The 21,645-nt window shown below is 42.1% G+C and overlaps 1 protein-coding gene across 1 annotated transcript; it reads right to left on the bottom strand.

Moving 5' to 3' along the window:
- Positions 1-223: 223 nt before the first annotated feature.
- On the bottom strand, positions 224-17,540 carry CHST10 (carbohydrate sulfotransferase 10). Its single transcript, XM_027446125.3, has 6 exons — positions 17,278-17,540; positions 12,751-12,885; positions 10,024-10,121; positions 7,077-7,311; positions 4,320-4,425; positions 224-2,858 (listed from the first exon to the last, which is right to left on the bottom strand). Exons 2-6 carry the CDS (start codon positions 12,860-12,862, stop codon positions 2,321-2,323), a joined length of 1,089 nt encoding a protein of 362 aa, XP_027301926.1. The 5' UTR covers positions 12,863-12,885; positions 17,278-17,540; the 3' UTR covers positions 224-2,320.
- Between the last annotated feature and the right edge of the window lie 4,105 nt (positions 17,541-21,645).

The following is a 21,645-nucleotide window of genomic DNA, read 5'->3' on the forward strand; positions in this document are numbered from 1 at the left end:
CACAGATCCAGGGGGAGCAGTGCACAGGACATTTTGCCAGAGCTCGTTGCATCATGTGGAGCTCTGCCACATTTGCTGTCAAAGGCCCCAGGGAATTCAACTCAGAGAAAGTCATTAGAAAAAAATGTGACTTAATACTTACCTGGCACCTTCCACCTGCAATTTTTAAGCAACTGATACATTAAGTAATTCATCAAAGAAAATAAAACCAGGTACAACTGTGTTCTGTGTGATCAGTAGCTTATGCTTCCAGAGGAAAACAATTCTACTTTTATCTTTATTAGAATTAAACTTTAAGGCCTGAATTCACTATACATTATTCACACTGTTACATTTTAAATCGGCAGAGAGGTAATCAATCAGCTCATTAGCTCCAAAATGCATTTAACAATACATTTTGCTAAGCTCCCGTATTAAGAAAAACACAGAAAAACCTGGAGCTGTTAACGTCTCTTTATCATTGGTTAAGAACTAACAAGTTAGGGCACTGTAACTGCTGCTGCTGCTTTTTCAAAGAATAAAACAAGAAAATCTCACCTTCCAGTTACGCCACCTTGGACTATTCTCTTGCTAATGATGCTCGGTCAATGAGTCTCCCTAATTTCAATTTGTCTGTCGAGATCTCTCTGAACTCACATCCAGCCACAACATGGCTTTGTTTTTGTGGACATCAGTTTGCCACAGCTTTCCTTTTCCACAAGTGCAAGAGGCTTCCTCGTGTTGACAGAGGGAGCTATCAAAAACATACTGTGGCTGGATTCAAGAGCAGATTCCACAGCACTGACCACCACTAGCCTTTCCAGCCTGCAATGTTATACTGATCTGAAAAGCAATCCTTTAGGACCAGGATTTTAGAAACAAAAGCTCGCATGCACACTTGTGACAGACCAGTGCCTGTAATTCGGGTATGTGGTCCCTCCCGTGTGCTGCAGGATGAGGCGGCAGCACACTGAGTTTTATTGCTGGTGAACTCAAACACAAGACTTCTCTTTACCAGACACAATGCAAGCACGGGCAAATATTATGGCTGCACTCATTCAGTTCTGTTTGCTTTTTTTTTTTTTTTTTTTATGTATAAAATGTGCACAGAAATTTCAGTGACACTCAAACTCCTGGCAAGTTGCCACTGCACCTATTGGTAACACAAATGTTGGGCATTTTTAACCCAGGACACCATGACAGTGAATAACTGGAGAAAAAAAAAAACAAACAAGGATTCAAAGGATACTGCCTCCTTCAGCAGTTGGGAGATGAGTTTTCAGAAAGAAATTTTCTGTTCTCTAAGGTACTGAACACTGAGCAATGCAGGATATGAGAAACAGGTAGATCATTAATCCAAGTAACTCTAGCAGCTCTTTTACAGGGTATCCTGCTTCTGTGGCTTCCTTATAAATCTTAACTGTTAGAAGACAAAATAAGTTAAAGTGTGTGATATTTAGAAATCACCTTCGATTTCTGTACGTACTCCCACAAATACAATTAATTCTTTATTTTAAATTAATTATCCCTAAGGTTTCCCTAACAGTTTTGTATTTCCTCTATGCACCACTTGCGTCTGGTGTTCTCTAATTTACACAGCTGGGATTTAAACAGTACTTTGAAAATCAAAAGTAGAACTATGAGACTCGTCAGACCAGTAGTAAGTACAGTAAACACTTGACAAAAATAGAAAGACAATTGGCTCTGGAACCAGCCCCTTTATGAACAGTTCTGGAGCTTCAGTCAAATTAGGTTCATTTTGAGACAAACAGAAATGGGATTAGATCAGCATTACTATTATTATAGCAGCCACATGACAGAACCTAGATGATTTTACTTGTAAAGCATTCAATCAATTTTTCGTCCTGTACTGGCCTTTAATTTTCATAGCTCATGGGACTACATGCCTTTCTCATGAGCATGAATCATCAGGTTCACCCACATGTCAGAGTTAACCTACAATGAAATTGCCATCTTTATAAATACTTCGCAACGTTTTTAGAATTGCATTCTCTCTGGGAAAGAGAGGGGGAAGATCATCACCCACTCATTCTTCCTCTTTTTTTTTTTTCTGGAGGAAAGAGGGGAGAAGTAGAGCTCTGTGTTTTAGATAACAGACTTCATTCCTAACAGATTGCAATGTCACATATTGAAAATATGGTCAGTAAACAACAACTATAAGCCCCTAATTGTTCGTATGACAAGTATCTCACTGAAAAATGGAGCGACGTCAAAAAGCTGGAAAACAAATGGTCGTTCTCAGCTCTGTCAGTGTCGCAGCTGGTATTCACCCAGGTTTAGATTAATCCATTAGACGCTTCTCCGGAGCTCATCCCAGGTGTCAGTTAAGCAAGAAATCTGGCTCCCGATAACCAAAGAGTTTAAAATCTCCTTCGAAGCGAGCGTAGAGGCGCCTTATGTCCCTCTTGCTAATTCCTGAAAAATAGCGCTCTACTTTTGTTCTGTTGTACACTGTGATGCCTGGTGGAATCGTGGGGTACGACACCAGATGGTCGATGCCAGCTGCTTTCAAGATGTATGGAGCATCGTCCTCCAGGGTTTCGTGGTGCCCGATCACACTGTACGTAATTTCACAGGGGGCACACAGTTCCACGTACGTTACCCAGTGAATGATGTGATCGCCAAACTGAACGTCCAGCCAGCGGTGATTCGGGTCGCCCAGATAGCGCACAAAATCCTCGAACTGCAGCCCTCTGGTCTCTGTGCGATTCTTTCTGTACTTACGAATGATGCCAGGAGCGATTTCATGCCGGTACCAAGGTTCAAAGCGAGGATTGTGCACAAATTTGTCTTTAAACGCAGAGATAAGTCTTTCAAATGGATCTCTGACGATAAAAAACTTGAAGTATAAATTCAGTCTAAACAGAGGAAGAAAGAAAAAAAAAACAAACAGAAATTGAATAATTAAAGAAATGTAAGATGCGTTTAGCAAAGACTTATAAACCATATATAAACTCTGACCACAGAGAAAACAATGTAAATCCTATTCCACTTGCATAGCATATCAATAATATAATCAATAGGACTTCTGTATTTATAACTAACAGCTTTTGTATGCAGTACAGAGTGTAAACAGTGCTTCCTAGTTTTCACGTTTTATTGAAACTGAGGGAGCTTAGTTTGTCTCAACATATAAACATGAGACCAAATCTTCTATGATGCTGAAAGCTCTGAATTCAAGGTATTTAATGCCACGAGATTAACCTGAAAATGAAAAGCGAAATACACACAATGACACAGAAAAAGTGGTGCAGCTAAATGCAACAGAGGGTTGCATTTTTCAATGGCAGGTAGTTAGACAAATCACTGCTTCAGTACAAAAAAAAAAAAAAATACTGAAGTTTCATCATGCTTTCAGTAATGTCTCAGAATATCATTGTTATCAGTAAATAGCAGGGAAAGGAGATAAGGAGATGTAAAGCTCAGTCCTCATTGAAGTAAGCAGACGGACACTTTCCAGCCTCAACAGGCACTCAAATCAATCTTCAAGTTCTCCTGACTTAATCCCAACCAAGCAAGAGTAGAGGTGAGCAAACTAGATCAACAACACTGGACCATCAACACCACGGAGCTCTGCTAGCTGACACCTCGTGTAGAAGGTGCTAACTCTTCAGAATGGCTCAATATACACAGCAACCACGCAAGCACAACCTTGCAAGTGTCCGCTGCCAACTTGCTTCCTGTTCTCTTTCCATGCTGTCACACCCTGTGGGGATTATTTATGGAAAAGGCTCTACTAGAGATGAAAGTAGACAGAGTCAAAATCTAGCCAGAATAATTTAGAAGATTCTACTGCAGAGAAGTATGTTTTTTTTTTTTTCTCCAAGAAGAACTACAAGCACTCAAAAAGGAAGATAATATGTTTCAGCTGAAAGGACAACACACTCAGGATACGGAGCAATAACTTTTTAGACCTATCCACCTCAGTCCTGGCAAGTGAATCTGACTGTGATGACAATCCTACACGTTAAGAGCCAAGATTTGCTCTACAAGTGTTCAGGGTGGAACTTCTCACTAAACCTTCCCCCCTCTGAAGGTGAATTAAGCAACAAATAGGTATGTGCTGAACTACAGACACCCTATACCCAGAGGGAGTTGGCTGGGTTGCCTAACTACATCAACAGCTACCTCGGTGTTCCCCTTCAAAGCCAGTAGAGAGGTCGCTCCATTAACATCCAAAAGGATAAAAGAAAAATACAAGTGGCAGAACAGAAACCCCACTGTCCTCAATTCCACGTGTGGACTTCACTGTCCTAGTGACTGTTCATCCCACCTATGAATCCAAATCTGTGCCACCCCCCTGGGAAGCCAGCTCTTACCGTTTTTGAATTTCAGAGTCACTGAAGGAGGACAAGCGTGGAAGGCCATTCTTCTCATGATCGTGTACAATGTTTTCTGGGATGTCTTCTATGGAAGAATATGCTCCTATACAAATTGAAAAGAGAGAGCATGAGAATTATTTCAAGGGAGAGGAAAACAGAGTGAGCACCAGCAAGCAAGCCTTTGGCAGAGAGCTCTCTGGTTTATCTGTTTCCTGTATGTTTAGTGTTTATGGTTTCTATATTTAAAACTGTTACATGATAAGAAATTCCAACTGTAAACCTGAAAACTTACAATTCTTAAGGGTACGTGCCATAAAGATCCAAGACCACATGGCTTGAAAACCCTCAGAAACATGTTACAAATACTTCATCAGCAATTATACCTAAGCCTAGAGCCCCCCACCTCACTGTTCCCTCACTCTTTCCCTCTGCCCACACATACAGAGTAAGACTTCGAGAATTAACTCCAAAGAAGGAATGGGATTTTTGGCTCAGTTTCTACCAGCAGCAAAAAATAAATGCTGTGGGCTGCTTTTGGAACTGTGTCAACACAAAAGCACTTTGCTGTCAGGATCCATGAAGTTCCTTTAATGACTACACTGTACTCAAACAAAAATTCCAATCATACAATATTACACAGATTAAAAAGCACCAAAATTAACAACAGAAAGCCTCCAGATACTCTTTTTTTTTTTTTTCCAAGCACATAAGCCGACAAGAAAAATAACATCACTAAATTCTAATGCATTAATTTGAAGATCCTGATCCTTGAAGTTATAATGACCTTGAGAAATATCTCGTGTGGATGCCTGGACTCAGAAATAAGCCTTCAGACAACAGCATCAATTCAGAACCAACCTGCAGCAAGAACAGGCTGAAACAAAACAAGCTCTTCAGGTAAAAGCCTCTATGGCATTCTCTCTTCCAATACTTTTACCACGGGCATAATGCAGATAATTAAAGTTTCAATAAAAATCTTAGGGGTAGTCAGAACTGCAGTGAATAAGCCACGCCACTCAGATTCTCGGTTTTCTAATTGGGGGTGGAGGATAGGGGCAGTATTTTATTACATTTTTCTAATTATATTTTTTGGTACTCTAGGGGAATTACATGTGCACAACAGATGTCAGATTAGACATCCTCAGAAACTGAATGCTTATACCCATCCCGAGCTGAGGTTCAGTACAAGCAGTATCAGAATTAGCTTCCCCACTGTGCCACAGATGTGTTTCTCCATCCTGAACCTCAAAATACCACTTTTAGGATGCAAAGCATTTCCCACCAAGTATCAATTCTGTCTGTGGAAAAAAATACCTAAAAAGGAAAAGTTACAATTGCAGCAATAGCCTTCATCAGCAGACACTAGCACACTGGCAGCTTAAGGCAGAACAGACACCATTTTCTATCACTATCCAACATGCCAGAACCAAGAACCTCAAGGTGACAAGTACCCAGCTGATAAGACATGAGTTATCCTCCACTGAACACAGCTAAAAAGCTCTGCCTGTCCTGAGCGATTCTTTGCATGTTACCTCTGTTAAATTCCACTAAGAGTAGGTACTTCTAACATTCTCATATAGTTTCATATGAAGTATTTTCTTCAAGTGTGGCTTTCATAGGCATTTAAGACACATTTGCATACCTATGTGCATCCATACCTCTTCTGGACTTTCAGCTCCAATCTATGTATCAAGATTGAAATTAATATTCAAGTCTTTAGAGACATACTCCTTACTACAAAAGTTTTCATGAGGAAAAGGAACAGTTCATTTGCCACTTTGTGACTATTTCCTCCTTGACACATGAACTACCTCACACAAGGTAAAGGAAATACAAGAACATAAGTGCAGAGGTGGCTGTTCTCAGGGTTCTTGTACCAATAAACGTGTGTTTACTGTGTTCAGGTCTTACCCACATCTTGCTGAGCTACGCCACCTGCAAAACCACAGAAGAGGCCCAACTGACTTGACTATACGTAGGAAGGCTGCAGCCCTGGTGCACAGACAAGCAAGATGATCTCTTACGTCAAAAAATGGTGTGTTATATTAAATATGATCACTTTAAGTTTGTGTGTGCACAGTGGCGCAGTAGAAAACCCTGAGGAAACGAGTTATTTGTATTGGCACGCCATGCTACCAGGAGAGTGTGCTAGGCTGCAGGCAGATAGCAGTAATCACCTCACAGATTGCTGTTCAAACACACCGGTCCCTTTACTCCTTCTTTTAGTCTTTCATAACACACCTATGCTGACAACAGCATATCCTTAAACACATCAGTCTCATAACTCACAGGATTTCAGCACTACAGGCCTAAAGCAGCTGCTCAATTTTAACTAGCTTTCCTCACGCCTAAATAAACTAAAGTTAGAAGTTGGCAGGTTCAAGTCTGAGATTTTGTATTATTATTGCTGAGGGAATTGTGATACCTTTAATTCACTTATTTCACATTCTTTAAATTAGTATCGCCCCTTCTAATATAACAATTCTACCTACCACATGCGTACGAATACTCTTTTATGACTCAAAACACTTTTGAGCCAAACAATAACGATTTTTTTCTACAGAAAGAGCAGGTTTATTTTCTTTAAGAGATGTTTTGAGAGGGCTAGAAGCAACTGTGAAGAACGAGCAGCTAAAATCAAGTATCAGTGTACAGAAAAGCAGAAAGAATCCATTTTAATCTTGTCCCAGTTGGACCAATTCTGCTCCTTCCTCCTCCGCAGAGAAACCCACACACCCACAGCTGAGTAGATACCATTTAAAACGATCAAGACTTTTTTCCACTGAGTGTTGCCCACTTTCGGCGTCTGACAAAACAGGATCTTGTGCTTGTCACACACAAATATTCGGTCCAAGACGAATTTGGAAACTGCAGTGTGAGAGAGATTTCTCAATGCAGCATCTCTGCAGACATTCCGGAGAAGCTCAAGCCTTTCCATATGAACCAGGGGCTGGCGTATCAGATTTCCAGTAAAAGCTTTTCCAGTTGGCTTCATAAAATAGAGAAAGAAGAAAAAAAAAAAGAGTGCAGAAGTTTAGTTTTCTGATCAAATTCTAAGGCATAAAAATCTCCAAACTATGCATCCTAATGACTCCCAGGCTCATCATAAAAACATGACTGGCTATTAATTGAAGGAGTAGCACTGTTCCCTCCTCTGCTGCTGCTGCAGATATTGGTACAAATAAGCCATTACAGTAGTAAGAGCTTTTCCATACAACTTGAGGTTCACTGCAGAGCAGCTGGGTCTTATTCCAGTCTTTGCCTTCACCAAAGGCTGGAACTCCCCCAAAGCTTCAACAGCAAGTAAGAAAACTTCTAAGGGGTTGGTACGAGAAGGCAGAATTATTACTTTCAACAGAAATCATGCTTTAGTCTCTGAGGAGGTGGGGCTTCAGGCAGCTAACCCTTCTGTCTGGGAAAGAACTGTTTAGGATAGAAGTTCTGTGTTGTTTTCTAGCATCCGCAGTGTTGTTTTCACAGTCCTGCAGTAACGTTTTCACTCACCCAACCTGCAACAAGATCAAGTGGGCAAAAATTCACACAAGCATCAGCACTTACTGTGGCAAATGCAAAAAACACACAGCATTCCACTTACCCCAAAATGGATGACCCGTTTTTTGTGATTACAACCACAAGCCCTCTGTCTCACAGTTAACAGGGAGAGAGGAGGAGTAAACTTGTTTGATTAACATATGATGCGAAATTTAAAATTTATGTTGAAAAAAATCTTCATCTTCCACTACCTGATTTACAGAATTGTATCTGGTAAAGGAGGGAGTTAAAATTGTCTTCAGAAAAACAGAACATACACTGTCAATAATGTGGTTTCCTTTCTTGTGTGTGTGGGGGTGGAAGTGTTATTTCTTTGTTTGTTTTAAACCCTAGTTGAGCACAGAAAAACAAACCAACTACCCAGATAGTACTCTTTAATGTCTCTCAGTTGCATCGACTCATCTTTAAGCATGAGTACAGCATCTTTAATAGATGAGTGAAGTTAGCTGATTTTTTCTCTGAGAAGCCATGCAAAGAGAGCAAACATTACAGACATTCAGCAACTTGGTTCAAGTTGCCTGTTTTCTTTTTTTCCACATTGCTCCTCTCAAAGTTGGAGAGTACTGGTTTCATGAACTTTGCTAAATGCGAATTTTCTAGTTTTATGGTGCTTCCATGTGAATAGGAAGGGGTAAAAAAAAAAATCTACTTCTGCTTTGACCTAATTTGCCAGCTGGAGAGAACGCGCATTTAGAAACGGGCCAAAATTTAACACACAAGGAAAATTCACTTACAGTTTTGGCATAGCACAGCACATTATGGTGTCAAACTGTTCTTCGCTTTCATAACTTCCTCACTTAAATGCCACTACCTTTTGCAGCAAGTATGATGTTAAGAAGATATACTGTAAAATGAAATAATTTTTTCTGTCTCATTTTCACAAATCACTCCCAGACATTCACTGTGCTGTGGGAACTTCATTGTTACCCAGGTAAATTTAAGAGGCATTTGACTAAGCCATTATATCCAAGCTTTGTCATTCCTATCTTCACACAAACAGTCCTTTAGACACAGCGTCCAAGCACCACATGAAAAAGGGATGATTTTACTTTTTGTCCCAATTCTTCTTAAGGAAAAGAAATATCTTATCCTGCTTTTTGTTTGCTACTCCTCCCCAGTATTCCCTGCTCACGACGTAATCTGGACAGCCTGACGGATTGCTTATCTGTCAAAACAATTCCTTTTGCATATGACCGGAATTAATATTACTGTTCTATGTTTTATGCTGTCAGGAAGTCAAGAGGGAATAGTTTTGGATCCAGAAACCTTATTATCCTCTTCCATTCAAGTAAAGGAAGATATTAAAACTTGCTACATAGCTTTTCAATTGAAAAAAGCCTTTCTCCCAAATGTTTTTGAGGATAACTTATATTTCATTTTTTTCACAGAAGAAAACAAAAAGTGCCATGCTTATAGAGAGAGCATCTTTGTAGCATCTTTCATGCTACATTACAAAAATACTCTAAACCTTAGTTACTTATTTAATCAACAGCAAAAATGAATTGGCCTTAGCCCTCCACGCAACTAGTTCACATTTGCATAGAGAATTTTCAGAGTTTCCTTGTGAGTTAGCAAGTACCATGCTTGTTCTGCTTTGTTTCTGAAAGCACAGAGTTGTGCACCTGGATCAATTTGTATTGAACGCTATTGTAATCATGTTCTACTTTGGACAAACTCTGAGATGTGAAGTGCAAAACATGAGGAAGAAATGGAGTCTGTTAAAAAGAATCAGAGAGATTGGGCAAAAAAACAAAAGGAACTAAAAGAAGAGGCAAGACACAGGCCTTCCCTCAAGAGCCACAAACCTGATGGCTATAACAAGGCAGACTACAGGTAACCCAAGACTGGGCCATTATATAAGAAAGGCTAGCAAAAAAACGATTGTCCTGACTTGATAAAGCAGCAGTGTAACTATTTGCTCCTAGAAATGGAAACACACTAAGTTGAATCATTCTGATAAAACAAGATTGAAAGTCACCGTAAGAAACTAGCTTCGTGAAGCTGAAATGAATTCTGTTGGCTCTATGCAAATAAAACAGCCTGAATAATAATTCCTGACTAGCAATTCCCTTCACCACAGGAAGCCCTTCCTTAATCCTCCTTTTCTCCCACTCCTTATACATGTAGCCCTTATCTCAACGGTATGCACCTGGAATTCTTCAGACCAACGCTCTTCCTCTGGCTTGTGTGCCTCCTCCACTTTTGTCACAGCTGTCAGTATTACTGGCTCTTGCTTGGCACCATAGCCTAAAGAAGGAGGAGAGATAAGAGCATTATGAGGGAGAAACTGTTTCTGTTTTACAGCTAGCACAATGGAACAACACTTTCTGCACTAAGCATACAAAACATTAGGATTTGTTTTCAAATGGGAAGGTACTAGAGAAGACATGAGACAGGCTATGAATATTTTAAAGTATGTGCTCTATGGGAGTTTTGGATGCAACTTTAATTTAGTTCCATCAAAGAAACATGACCACTGTATTTTATTTTGGTCTTTTTAAAGCAAACTGCCTACAGAGAAACAGTCATAAACCCAAATATCAGGAAAAAAACATTTGTTTTGGATATGTTTTAAATGTTAATATATGATAATTTAATATTCTTTGGTAGACGAGTAACTATATGGATGTGACAGTATGAGATTTTTATTTTTCAATAGCTTTCCTGCAGCACATGCAAATAAAGAAAAATGTAATCTACTAGGTTTGGGCTCTCCCCACCCCTGTATCAGCAGGTATGTTTCATCTATTGTAAACTCTTAGACATTAACAACAACAAAAAAGCATCATTGAGGAGCATCTTTAATTTCCTTGGTGCTTTAAGTGATACCTCTAGCCAGCACTTAAGAATACAAGATCCCTTTTCCATTTATTACTGGATGATGGCCTTCCTTTGAGACACCCACGAGGAGAAAAACAATTCAGATAATACCCTCGTTCTTTGATAATTATTTTAGAGCAGCTAATAGTTTGAGACCAAACTGAAGTACGTAAAGGAAAAACCTCCTGCATCTTTTGCAGTTGGCATGCTGCTACAGGGAAACCAAAAAATAACAGAAGACTGTAGCTTTATTTCACACGGTGCTGAGAGATCAAGAATAATTTGGAGCTGCTTTCCCTAACCACAAAGGAAAAGAATGTGATCTTTCCCTGAAATTTATTTCTATCCGTACTAGACTTCTTTTCCCTTCATATAGTTTGTTCTTCTATGAATCAAGTTTCCTCATCTGCATCCGTGATGGCTTAGTTTTATGATCAAGAAAACATGCACTGTGTATGTCCCTTTTTGAGGGAGTACTCAAGTGTGCCTACATTTGATTTCAAGGACACAGCTGAAAATGCAAGTTAAAACTGAAAGCAAGGTTAGCATCCAATGCTTGGATGCACAGACTTAATTCATAATACCGTGTGGTTTTGTTCTAGCTCCTAAGTAGGCACGTTCAAATAAGGAAGTTTTCTGACAAGCCACATTGCATTCAGTCTGTGAGTTCCTCCAGACCTGGCCATCCTGTTCAGACTTCCTCCAAACCTCTGCTGGTACATTCACTTCACTTCCCTTCACCAGTCCCAACACAAATGCTGCTATCCCCATCCATACACTTAACCACAGTCATGCCTTTGCAGGACTGGAGCTTCAGAAATTAGAGTCTCTGCTCAGAGAGCTGTTCAAAGAGGAAGGAGGATTCAGCATAGATGAAAAAGATTAAAAAAAAATGGCAAGACAAGATAATAAAGGCACAAAAATGGCAAGACAGATAATAAAATGCGTAAAAAATGCAAAGGGTGTACTCTAGTAATTTTTTTAAAGTACATTTTAGTTCCCCTGACAACTTCTGGTGGAAATAACTACTCCAAGAATACCTGAGCTCAGAAACAAGAGTTGGCATGGCATGAAATACTGGAACATTTAACTACCTGACATAAAACTGGCTTGTTTGCAGATGTACTAAGACTCAAACAGACACAGGAGTGAGGAAATCCATGAGGTTGGCCTACAGTTCTCATCTGTAAGACTTGCTGAATAAATCTTCACAGAGATGTATGCTATTTTAAAAGGAGCTCCTAGCATGTTTATCTGCTATCAAGCCAATGACACAAATGGCACGAGTGATCCCAGTGCTTCAAAAATTGCACATTTTTTGTATATCTCAGAAAGATGCTGAAGTACAGATCTCTTAGGACTGTATGCAGGCTGCGTCATCACCCTCACCATAAACTCCCTGCAGGACTTTTTTTCTTTTTTTTTTTTTTCTCCTAACAGAAGCTCCTCAATAGACAGAAAGCTGTAGCACTCTGTGTGGTGTCATCAAATGGCTTAAATTCCTCTCCAGCTTAACACCAGCTGGGCTACTTATGCTAAGCAAAAGCCTATAAGCTGTTTGTCAGTCAAACGGCAGAGGATAAAACTGAATGCAAGAAGCAGGGTAGAAGTGGCTAGGCTAAGTGTCAGGACGAGCAGTCACAAGAGGACAGAAAACAGTCTCCTGGGAAAGGGACTCTAATTCCCAAGAACCTCCTTTATCTTTAAACGGGTAGTTTTGACCACTGTTTTGTACACAAATTCTCCTCCTAGTAGATGAAGTTTCTGAATACATTCGAAAAAGTAGGCCTCCCAAGACAGAACTGCAAAACCCATTCCCCTCTGTTCTTAAGCACGAAGGAAAAAAAAAAAAAGACCCTGTGTTAGTTCGGCAGACTACTACTAAAAAAAGCAGAAATAGAGTATTAGCACTGCTATTCCTATAAATTTATCTCTTCTGTTCTCAGTCCTACTGAAGAAGAGAGGTAACGTGCTGAGAACTGCTTTGCACAGGAGTATTTGTGTGAACCACTAATTCAGTTTTCTCTTTCTCATCAAATATTAAACTTGAACTTACCATCTGGGTCTTTAAAAGTCAACGTGATAAACTTGCTAGCAACCATGAACATGAATATCACCCAAAAGCATGCAGCTAGCAGCAGCCACTGGTGGTGCATGTTGTCAGACATGAGCCATATAAAGTTGTTGCTTCCTGTCAGAAAGAGGAAAGATTGACACGTTAATTCTTTTTGTTCCACTTCAGAAAAACACTTTCCATTACCAAGATGACAAAACTGTAATTATACACATGGGTCCTGAAACATAACAAAAGCAGCAGTTTTCTCCTTCTATTTTTTGTTCTTTTGGCTGGGTTTTTAACTGGTATTATTAAGCTTAACCTGCTGCTACATTTAAAGGTAGTAACGTTTCTTATTATTTTGCCACTTTTTTTTTTGCCAGTAAAGGATCAACTGGAAAGTTTTTGATTTCCATCATGCATTATCCACATAACCAGCAGAAGGGGGTTCCTTGCAGCAGTGCCTACTACCTGTAGCTGAATCCATGCACGTATTATGGATATGACCTCCCCAGGAGCACAGGAAGGGCTACCCAGGGAACTCAGACCGCAGATTTAGTGCACGAAGAACCAAAAGGCACTGACTGAATTGAGCAGGGGGCAGGATGAGGACACAGCACAGCATTGCAAGCACGTGGTGTATGGCCTACCTTGCATAGCTTGTACGTTTAGGGGAGCGCTCCCAGTACTTTTTAGCTGGAAAGCACAACCCTGATAAGTTTTTTTAATGGTTAAAAAGTTATCAGCAATACAAAGGAAGCCAATTAGAGAATAGAATAAAGTCCTGGCCATTAAGACAAATGCATAATTTTAAACTGCACCTTTTGCTGAATATTCAGCTTCTGATGGGCAACACAACCATGGAAGAACTGGGGCTGACACTGAGCATCTACAAAAGCCTCACTACAAAATTTAAGCTTCCATAACTTAAAAAAAAAAATCATTAAAATAGAAATCTAAGAGCAAACACCACTACCTACCAAAATCTAAGGCTTATCAGGCCTGAATATTTATCTTGCAAAAATAAAGCACTGCTGTCTCAGTTGTTGCTGCAGAGGCAAGACACCTGAGGGGCTGAACACAGGTGATGGGAAGTTCAAATGTCAGTGAACTCTTCCTTTTGAGGATACAGGTGATAAAGCAAAAATCTCATAAAATTAGATTCTTACAAGAGTCTTGTGAGACTTGTCCATGTAGCCACAAATAAATAAATAAATAAATAAATAAATCACACACCTAGCAACAGGATCAAACTCAGTCCTAAAGGAACCAGGCACAGCTTGAAAGATAAGCACACCTGCATGATCCTGTGATCACACTTTCTGCACAGCCACTGGAGCAAAATGCCAGACAGTAAGTGAGGCCCTCATTCATTCCCAGCTAAAATCATGCTAGTTTATGCTTCTGAGCAAAATCTATATTAAGTTTTTGATTGTATACTAGAGTTTCACCTTTTCCGTTCCCACAAAGCTTAAATAACAGAAGTAAGCCTATTTTGACATTGTTCCAACGCATCCACCTGCTACATCAGTACTGCTGCTACAGGTGCTGATTGCTTTTCCAAAGAGCTTTTGCCTTCGAGCAATGCAAGCGCTTCCAGGAAGGGTTCTCACTGTAGCTGACAGAAGTGAAACGTCTTCAGGGTACGCTGAAAACCTGTGCAGACAGGCAAGCAGTTCAAAATGGATTTGGGAACTTAGGGATCTAAGTGAAAAGGGCGAGAGGAGGAAAAGAACAGAGCATCTCCCATTACAGAAACAGAACTCGCAATTTTTAGCTTGGCTGGCAGCATTCAGGCCTATTTTTACTTCCTCGGAGCAGTATTTTTCAGTTTGGATTTGAAAGGCCCTTCATTTCCACCTTCCTTTAAGTTTTTATTTCTGAAAACTTCTTGAAACACCACACTTCAGTAAAAAAGATAGATCAACTGTCTTTCAGACAATTACTGGTTTGACCTCCATGAAGATGATGACTGTCACCTCCCACTTTCTGCTGCAATTCCCTGGTTATCAACTAAGCATGTGATGTCTGAGACACTTTATTCTTCAACATCAAAAGCTGTTGGCCAGGATGGGCATATCCCACAAGAGTTCTAGAGCGTGGACTCTTTCCAGCTCAGCAAAGCAGTTTCATTCTCTTTGTACCTTTACACTAATGCTGAAGTTGCCCAAAGATCCTTGCTGGAAACCATCAGACCTCAGAGGTTCTCTTTTTCCAGTGTGCCACGATATCTGCTATCTCCTGTTCAAGCACTAGAGCTCACCACCTCTGCTTTCAGACATGCCAACAATTTGGAAAATTTACCGACTCCCACAGGTAAGAGAGAAATGCAAAGCAGACATCAGGCACAAAATGTAGCAACAGTATTTTTACTTTTTGGGTAGCTCTACTACAATCACGAGAACCATTCAACACGCAAAACACTACTGAACCCATCTTCAAGGCAGCAGGCTGACAGGAGCTTGCAGAGGACACTGCCTGCAGAGGTAATTCTCTTTCTAACCATCAGCTGCTGGCTCTTCAGAGACGTACTGAATGGTCTGGGACAGACCCTCCTGTCTAACCCATTGCATCTGCTCTACATAAAAGGGGCAGAAGTGGGCCTACAACATCCAAAGCATCCCTGCCAGTCTGAGGAGTTCTGTAGTGGTGATGGATACGCACCATTCAGTAAGAAATATTGATCTGTATCTGCTTATGTAATTTATGTACTGAGTTTCTAAAGACGCTGTGCTAAATGACATGGGGAGAGCAGTTTCAGCGTGCTCTGACCTGAAGAGCGACAACAGTAGCACACACAGGACCCTGCAGCCAGACCCTGTGCTCCCGACACCCGAGAGCATCGCGTTATTTACCTCGTGGACACGGCTCAGAGACCAGAACGGGGACAGAACTGCAGCCACATCCATAATGCCCACCATCATTATCCTTCACGACGTTGGAGAGGAAAGCATTAAGCAACTTAGCACGCAGCAAATCTACACCCAAATTCACTGCGTTGTCAGAAGATTTATCATAACGTGATTACAATGGCTGGCACTGGGACTCTCTTCCAGCATCCTCAACAAAAACTACATCTATCTCATGAAGCAGAACTATTCAAAATGATATAGAGAAGTAACTCGGTCGTTACTCTCACTTAAACGTAATGACCATTAACATTTCTAAGAGAAGCATTTATGTTGTTTCCTGTTCTCTAGCTTCTTCTTCCCTAATAGATAGCTTTATCATTTTTACATACAGTAATCACTTCCTGCTATACCTCTAATTTTACTGCCTTGCTCTTGCCTCTCTTGTTGCTTATTTTCCAGCGAACACATACTAGCTTCTGTTTTTACTCTTTAATTGTTTCCTTTGGCTTCTAAATGTGACTTTTACTTCTTATTGCCTAAAACATTTTTTCCTTGCAGGCAGAACAAGCAATGAAGCTGCTGAAGTCTCAGTCCATCTTCTCACAAGGAAATACACAGGGTTCTCAGTCTAGTTGCAATTCCATATTTTAGGAGCACAAAACCAAAAAAAAAATCCACTCTCTCTGCATCTATTACTCTTGTCTTTCCTTCCCCAAACAACATGCTCAGACCCAAACTGGCACGTTTCCCTCATACCAGCCAGACACCAGTTTCAGTGAAGCCCATGCAACGTGCAAAAACGCGATAGCAAACACACGCACAGCCACGAACCAAGGAACGGGACGCGGTCTGAGAGTAACATTAACTGGAAAAAACACTAGGACTTTGGGGGAGACTGATCATTTCCATGTGAATGACAGAAAAAGGTGCAGAGGAGTTAAAACAATTTTAAAAATCGATGCACAGGCCTGGACAGGGGCTCCCTGGCAGGACAGTCTCTGCATGCCAGTAGCCTTTGACTACCAAGTGCTCGCCCATTAGCTCACAACTAATGCTCTACTCCAAAGCACAACTTGTAACGAGGAACAAACAGCAGCTAGCTGGGATACCCCATTCACTTTCTTTGAGGCCTCCTTTCTGTTATCTGAAGAGATCTGGACAATTTCTTAATACTTTAAGAAAACATATAGACTAAAACCTATTGCATGCCCATTGGAGGGGTGCTGCCAGATGTTTTAACGCACGCTATAACGGGGATTTTGGGAAGCCAACTCTTTCCGAAGGCTTTCCACCACCTTGCTGGCACTGCCAGGCCCACGGTCTCTGTTCCTACAGCTGGTGCTGGAGAGCCGAGCCCCCGCTGAGCACGCAGGATCCACCTGCCAGCAGGAAGGCACCAAACCCTGCAAGCACCGCACAACCCACCTCACCCACAGCCAGGCTTGGCACGAATTAACCCACCAGCACCCGAAATGCCATCCCACCCTGGCACCTTCCCCACGCTGGGTCGTGCTAAGGGGCTCAGCAGCGGGTCCCTGGCAGGCAGCAGGTGCAACGTGGCAGGCACCATGCTGCTGGGGGACCCGGCGGTGCTGGGCTCGCTGCCTCCCCTGCACCCACCTCTCTCTCCCCCACCCCGACCCCGACCCCGACCCCGACCCCGGCCCCCACTCACCGGCCTCACTCGGCGGCTCGGAGAAGCGGCCCCGGCCGCCGCATCCCCCCCTCCCCGCCCGGCTGCGGGCTCAGCTGCTGCCTCCTCCTCCTCTTCTTCCTCCTCCTCCTCCTCCTGCGCCCGGCCCCGCCGCCTCCATTTCCTCCGGCCCCGCGGCGGGGATGGCAGGGGAGGGAGGAAGGAAGGGGAAGAAGGAAGGAAGGCGGAGGCCGACTCGGCCCCGCTCCGAGGAGGCTGCGGGGCGGAGGCAGCAGGGAGGGAAGGAGGGAGGGAGCAATGGATGCGCCGCCCGCCCCGCCATCAAAACGCCACGGGGGCCCGGCCTTCTGAAGGAAGGGGTGGTACTGGGGTAAAGCCACCCCGTTTTAGAGCTCTTTAGATACTGAGGGTGCAGCTTGCAGGGTGAAATCGTGGCACAACACCAAGGGCAGGCCCCCAAAGACGCGCTCCTGCGATCTGACCCCTCGCAGAAGTGGTCCTGTCCCCTCTGTCCAGTCATAAAAATCGATTTGTGTGCTGGGGACTGGTAAATGAAATGAGGGACACGCAGAAATCCCATCTTTCAGATGAAAAGTCAGTAAATGGCATCCTTAAGTCTTGTTGGTCAGCCAAAATGAGCCGTACAGACATAAGCATACTGCATACCTTCATCTTCACATCTCTGTATCTTCCCCCCAAACATGCTCTGTCCTCAGGAAGACCCACAGGACAGGTGGGAGACCCAAAAGCCACACAAGGAATAAAACTTGACTGAGAAATTTAGGTTGATTTTCAAGCTTTGAGGAGAGATCCCTGATTTTCCAGACGAAATGATCTCACGTCCACACTGTGCAGGGCTGGCTCCCTCTGCAGTAGTGTTACAGTTCATGCTATGTGGCACTTCACCTTGTTTTTCCTGTAAAATCTCATGTGGTAAACCTAAGAAATTTGCTAATTGTGTGATTGTGTAGCACCCAGCCCCTTGAAAGTGATTTACAGTGGAAGATTTTTTTTTCTTGCCCTGAACCCTCTAAGGTCTGTGAGGAGCACAAGGAAACCTGCTGTCGGGTCAGCTCAAGAGTTGACAAATTCAAAAGAGACAGAGTTGAAGAAGTTTCTGCTTGTCTGTGTCCAGTTACCAATTAATAACAGAAACAGAAAAGCCAAAGGACTCCATGAGTCTTATTAAATGTCTCTGGCCAAGAGGAGGATTTGGTCCCTCTAATCCGTGCCTCTCCAGTCATTTATCACCACGATGTGCTACACTGCAGCCTGGCCAAGAGAGCCCAAGGAAACCCATTTGGATTAGATCTGGAGCAGATCAGGCCAATACAAATGTATTAACAGCAGGGCCTTCAGTGCTACGCTGTTGGCAGAGAAGTAACAGTGAAGCTACTTTGATCTCTCTGTGAACCAGTGGCCAAAAAACATAAACCAGAAACCAAAATCCTCTGCCTGACTGTGCTGTTTGCTTGTACCAGCATCTTGGGACACCACACCTTCATCCCTCTAGAAACTATGATAGTTACCTTGCTGGTGAAGCACACGGGAAGTCTGTGGCTGTCACCACTTTGAGCCTTGCATAGGCTAGCAGCTTTGGAAGTTGCTTCTTTCCACAGCTGCAGCCACGTAGATACATTAATAAGCAACCTCCAGCTGTGGAACCAATTTCTGACAGATTATCAGCCTCAACCCGAGCCCTTTAACCTCTCAAGTATGTTGTTACTGACATGTAAAATAATTAATCCTGTATAAAAGGAACCATTTTTTTCCAGACTAAGCACAGTTAATAAGCTTTGTTTTCAGTAATTGGCGCTGAAAGCGTCTGATGAAGTTGAAGAATGTGTCTCATAGGCAACTGTAAAGTTGGATTATATAGTTGCTAGTCCAGACTGACAGGATTCTTGCTACTAGGAATGTTAAACTGTAGTGGGGTTTAGTGCTTAAATTGGCAGCAAAATCAATATTTCAGTCCTTTTTTTTTTTTTAATACTAGAGAATTTTTATACTATCAAAACAACATAAAAAACAATTGTGCTGGTGAAAAGCCACCCTGCTCTCTCTGGGAAGTTGTAGGGTGACCACAGCTTCCTCAGAGATATACGAAGCTGGTGATGGGCCTGGAGCACAAGGCCTGTGAGGAGCGGCTGAGGGAACTGGGGGTGTTCGGTCTGGGGAAGAGGAGGCTCAGGGGAGACCTCATTGCTCTCTACAACTGCCTGAAAGGAAGGGGTGGGGAGCTGGGGTCGGCCTCTGCTCACAGGTAGCCAGTGATAGGACTAGAGGGAATGGACTCAAGTTGCCCCAGGGGAGGTTCAGGCTGGCAATGAGGAGACATTTCTGCTCAGAAGAGCAGTCAGGCACTGGGACGGGTTGCCCAGGGAGGTGGTGGAGTCACCGTCCCTGGGGGGTTCAAGGAGAGGTTGGACCTGGTGCTTGGGGACATGGTTTGGTGGGTGACAGTGGTGGTAGGGGGGTGGTTGGACCAGATGATCTTGGAGGGCATTTCCAACCTTAATGGTTCTGTGGTTCTGTACTTCTGCATCCAGGGGAATGATGCACCCAGATTCCTCCAAGGATATAAGTCTAAGCTGGAAAATTTGATCTTAGTAACACTTGCGATGTTTGTGCCATTAAAAAGGCGTTTGTGTCCTAATAACTTTTGTATAGTGTTACTGCTGGTTTGATGTTTCTCCCAGAGGAGTCCTACTTGCAAAAGCTCAGTATCTGCAGGTTGGCCTGTCAGAAAGACCAGGGTGTGGCACTGGGCATCTGAGCTGCAAGAGGCACATTCAAGCACTTTAAGAAATGACTGTCTGTCAGCAGCAGGCCCTCTTGACTGCTTGTGGTATGAGTTAATCCTAAGTAGCATTTAAACATACCTGCATGTTGAAGCAAGCCCCTGGCTTGGACAAGATAAGCAACCATCCACACTGCAGTTTGCATTTGTACGCATCCAGCCTAAGCACACTGCTGAATCACAGATTCATTAAGGTTGGAAAAGCCCTCCAAGAACATCTGGTCCAACCATCCCCCTACCGCCAATGTCACCCGCTAAACCTGAACCTGAAGGCGGGGAGGGGACTTTTTCACAGTATTCAGCAAAAGCACAGGCTTGCCTGTATTGCTAACCTTATGCTGATTTTTTTTTCCTTCTCTCCTTGTTGTTATTTCTGGTTTTAATCCAATGCCAATTACTTGGATCAGTCATGCTTTGCCTCCATAAAAGCTGACCCTAAGACAAGTCACCCGTTCCACATCAAGTACTCGGGAAGAATAAATCTTATTTAAATCAGCAGGAACAGATGCTTTTCCTCTCATTACTGGTGAGGTGCCATTATTGGGAAGGTTACTGTTCTGCTCCATGGCTGCACTTCTGAGGCACAGCGGATCACGCTTTGCAGCTGGTCTGACATGGTGCCTCTGGCATGTAGTACATTTATTAGGGTGTGATCTTCATCACCAGCTTCACTCTCTTTCTGGGACTTAAGCAAGGAAATTTTATCGTGGTTCTGGTTGATGCAAGATAGAATACCTTGTGGCATTTACAGCAATTACACTGCAGCAAAAAAAAAAAAAAAAATAGGCTGAGGAATACTGCAGTACTAGCAAGGGTGTACATCCTCACATAGATGCAGGATTCACAGGTGTGGTCTGAACAGTAATTCCTATGAGAAGTGTTATAAGTAATGCCATACAGCAAAGTGTTATATATTTCTTCGATTATTTTTCTATAATAATAATTGAAGCAAGGAGTCACCTATGAGGTGCATATCTAAAATAGCTGGTATATAGGAAGGACTGAGCTAGTTAAGTGTTTGCGTTAGTGGGGAGCTTAGGGCTGATAACTATCAAAATCCTCTGGTAGGAGCAGGATCAGATCCATGAGCAGCAAATGAGACTTATTTTCATTCGAAGATTAAGTCCACTTTTTATTTCAGGGTAGAAAAGTTTATCTCATGATAAGAGCCTTGGAAACTGTTAAACCTGTACACCATTAGATTTCATTCTGAATATGAGACAAAAAATGTAGACTGAGGTAAGTAGGTCATTAGCTGAACCATGTAGCTTACCTTGATTTGTTCAGACTTTCAGTCTGAGCTGGTCATTTGAAAGAGAAAGCAGCTTTGTGGGGTTTATTAACATCAATGAGCCTAGCATGTTGCCAGGACTGGCCTAGAGTAGCTAAGAACTACATTTAATTATCAAATCAATGTCAATTAAAATTGAACCCAATAATTCTGGATTAATTATATAGGTCATCAAATGAGTGCAGCCAACAAGCAAACTATCATGTCAATGTAGCAAGATAAGTCAATTCTTAAATAAATAAATAATAATAAAAAAGAAGAAATAACAAAATAACAATTGGATTTTAAGCCTTAGTTA

This window comes from Anas platyrhynchos, chromosome 1, assembly GCF_047663525.1.
Source record: "Anas platyrhynchos isolate ZD024472 breed Pekin duck chromosome 1, IASCAAS_PekinDuck_T2T, whole genome shotgun sequence".
In the NCBI taxonomy this organism is placed as follows: Eukaryota; Metazoa; Chordata; class Aves; order Anseriformes; family Anatidae; genus Anas; species Anas platyrhynchos.

What these genes read in the sequence shown, in the direction of transcription:
- CHST10 (XM_027446125.3), bottom strand. Translation starts at nt 12,862, where the DNA reads ATGTCTGACAACATGCACCACCAGTGGCTGCTGCTAGCTGCATGCTTT. An exon ending in GACTTTTAAAGACCCAGATG is followed by an intron (nt 10,122 to 12,750) that starts GTAAGTTCAAGT and finishes CTCCTTCTTTAG; the next exon opens with GCTATGGTGCCAAGCAAGAG. An exon ending in GACTCTGAAATTCAAAAACG is followed by an intron (nt 2,859 to 4,319) that starts GTAAGAGCTGGC and finishes TCCTCTGTTTAG; the next exon opens with ACTGAATTTATACTTCAAGT.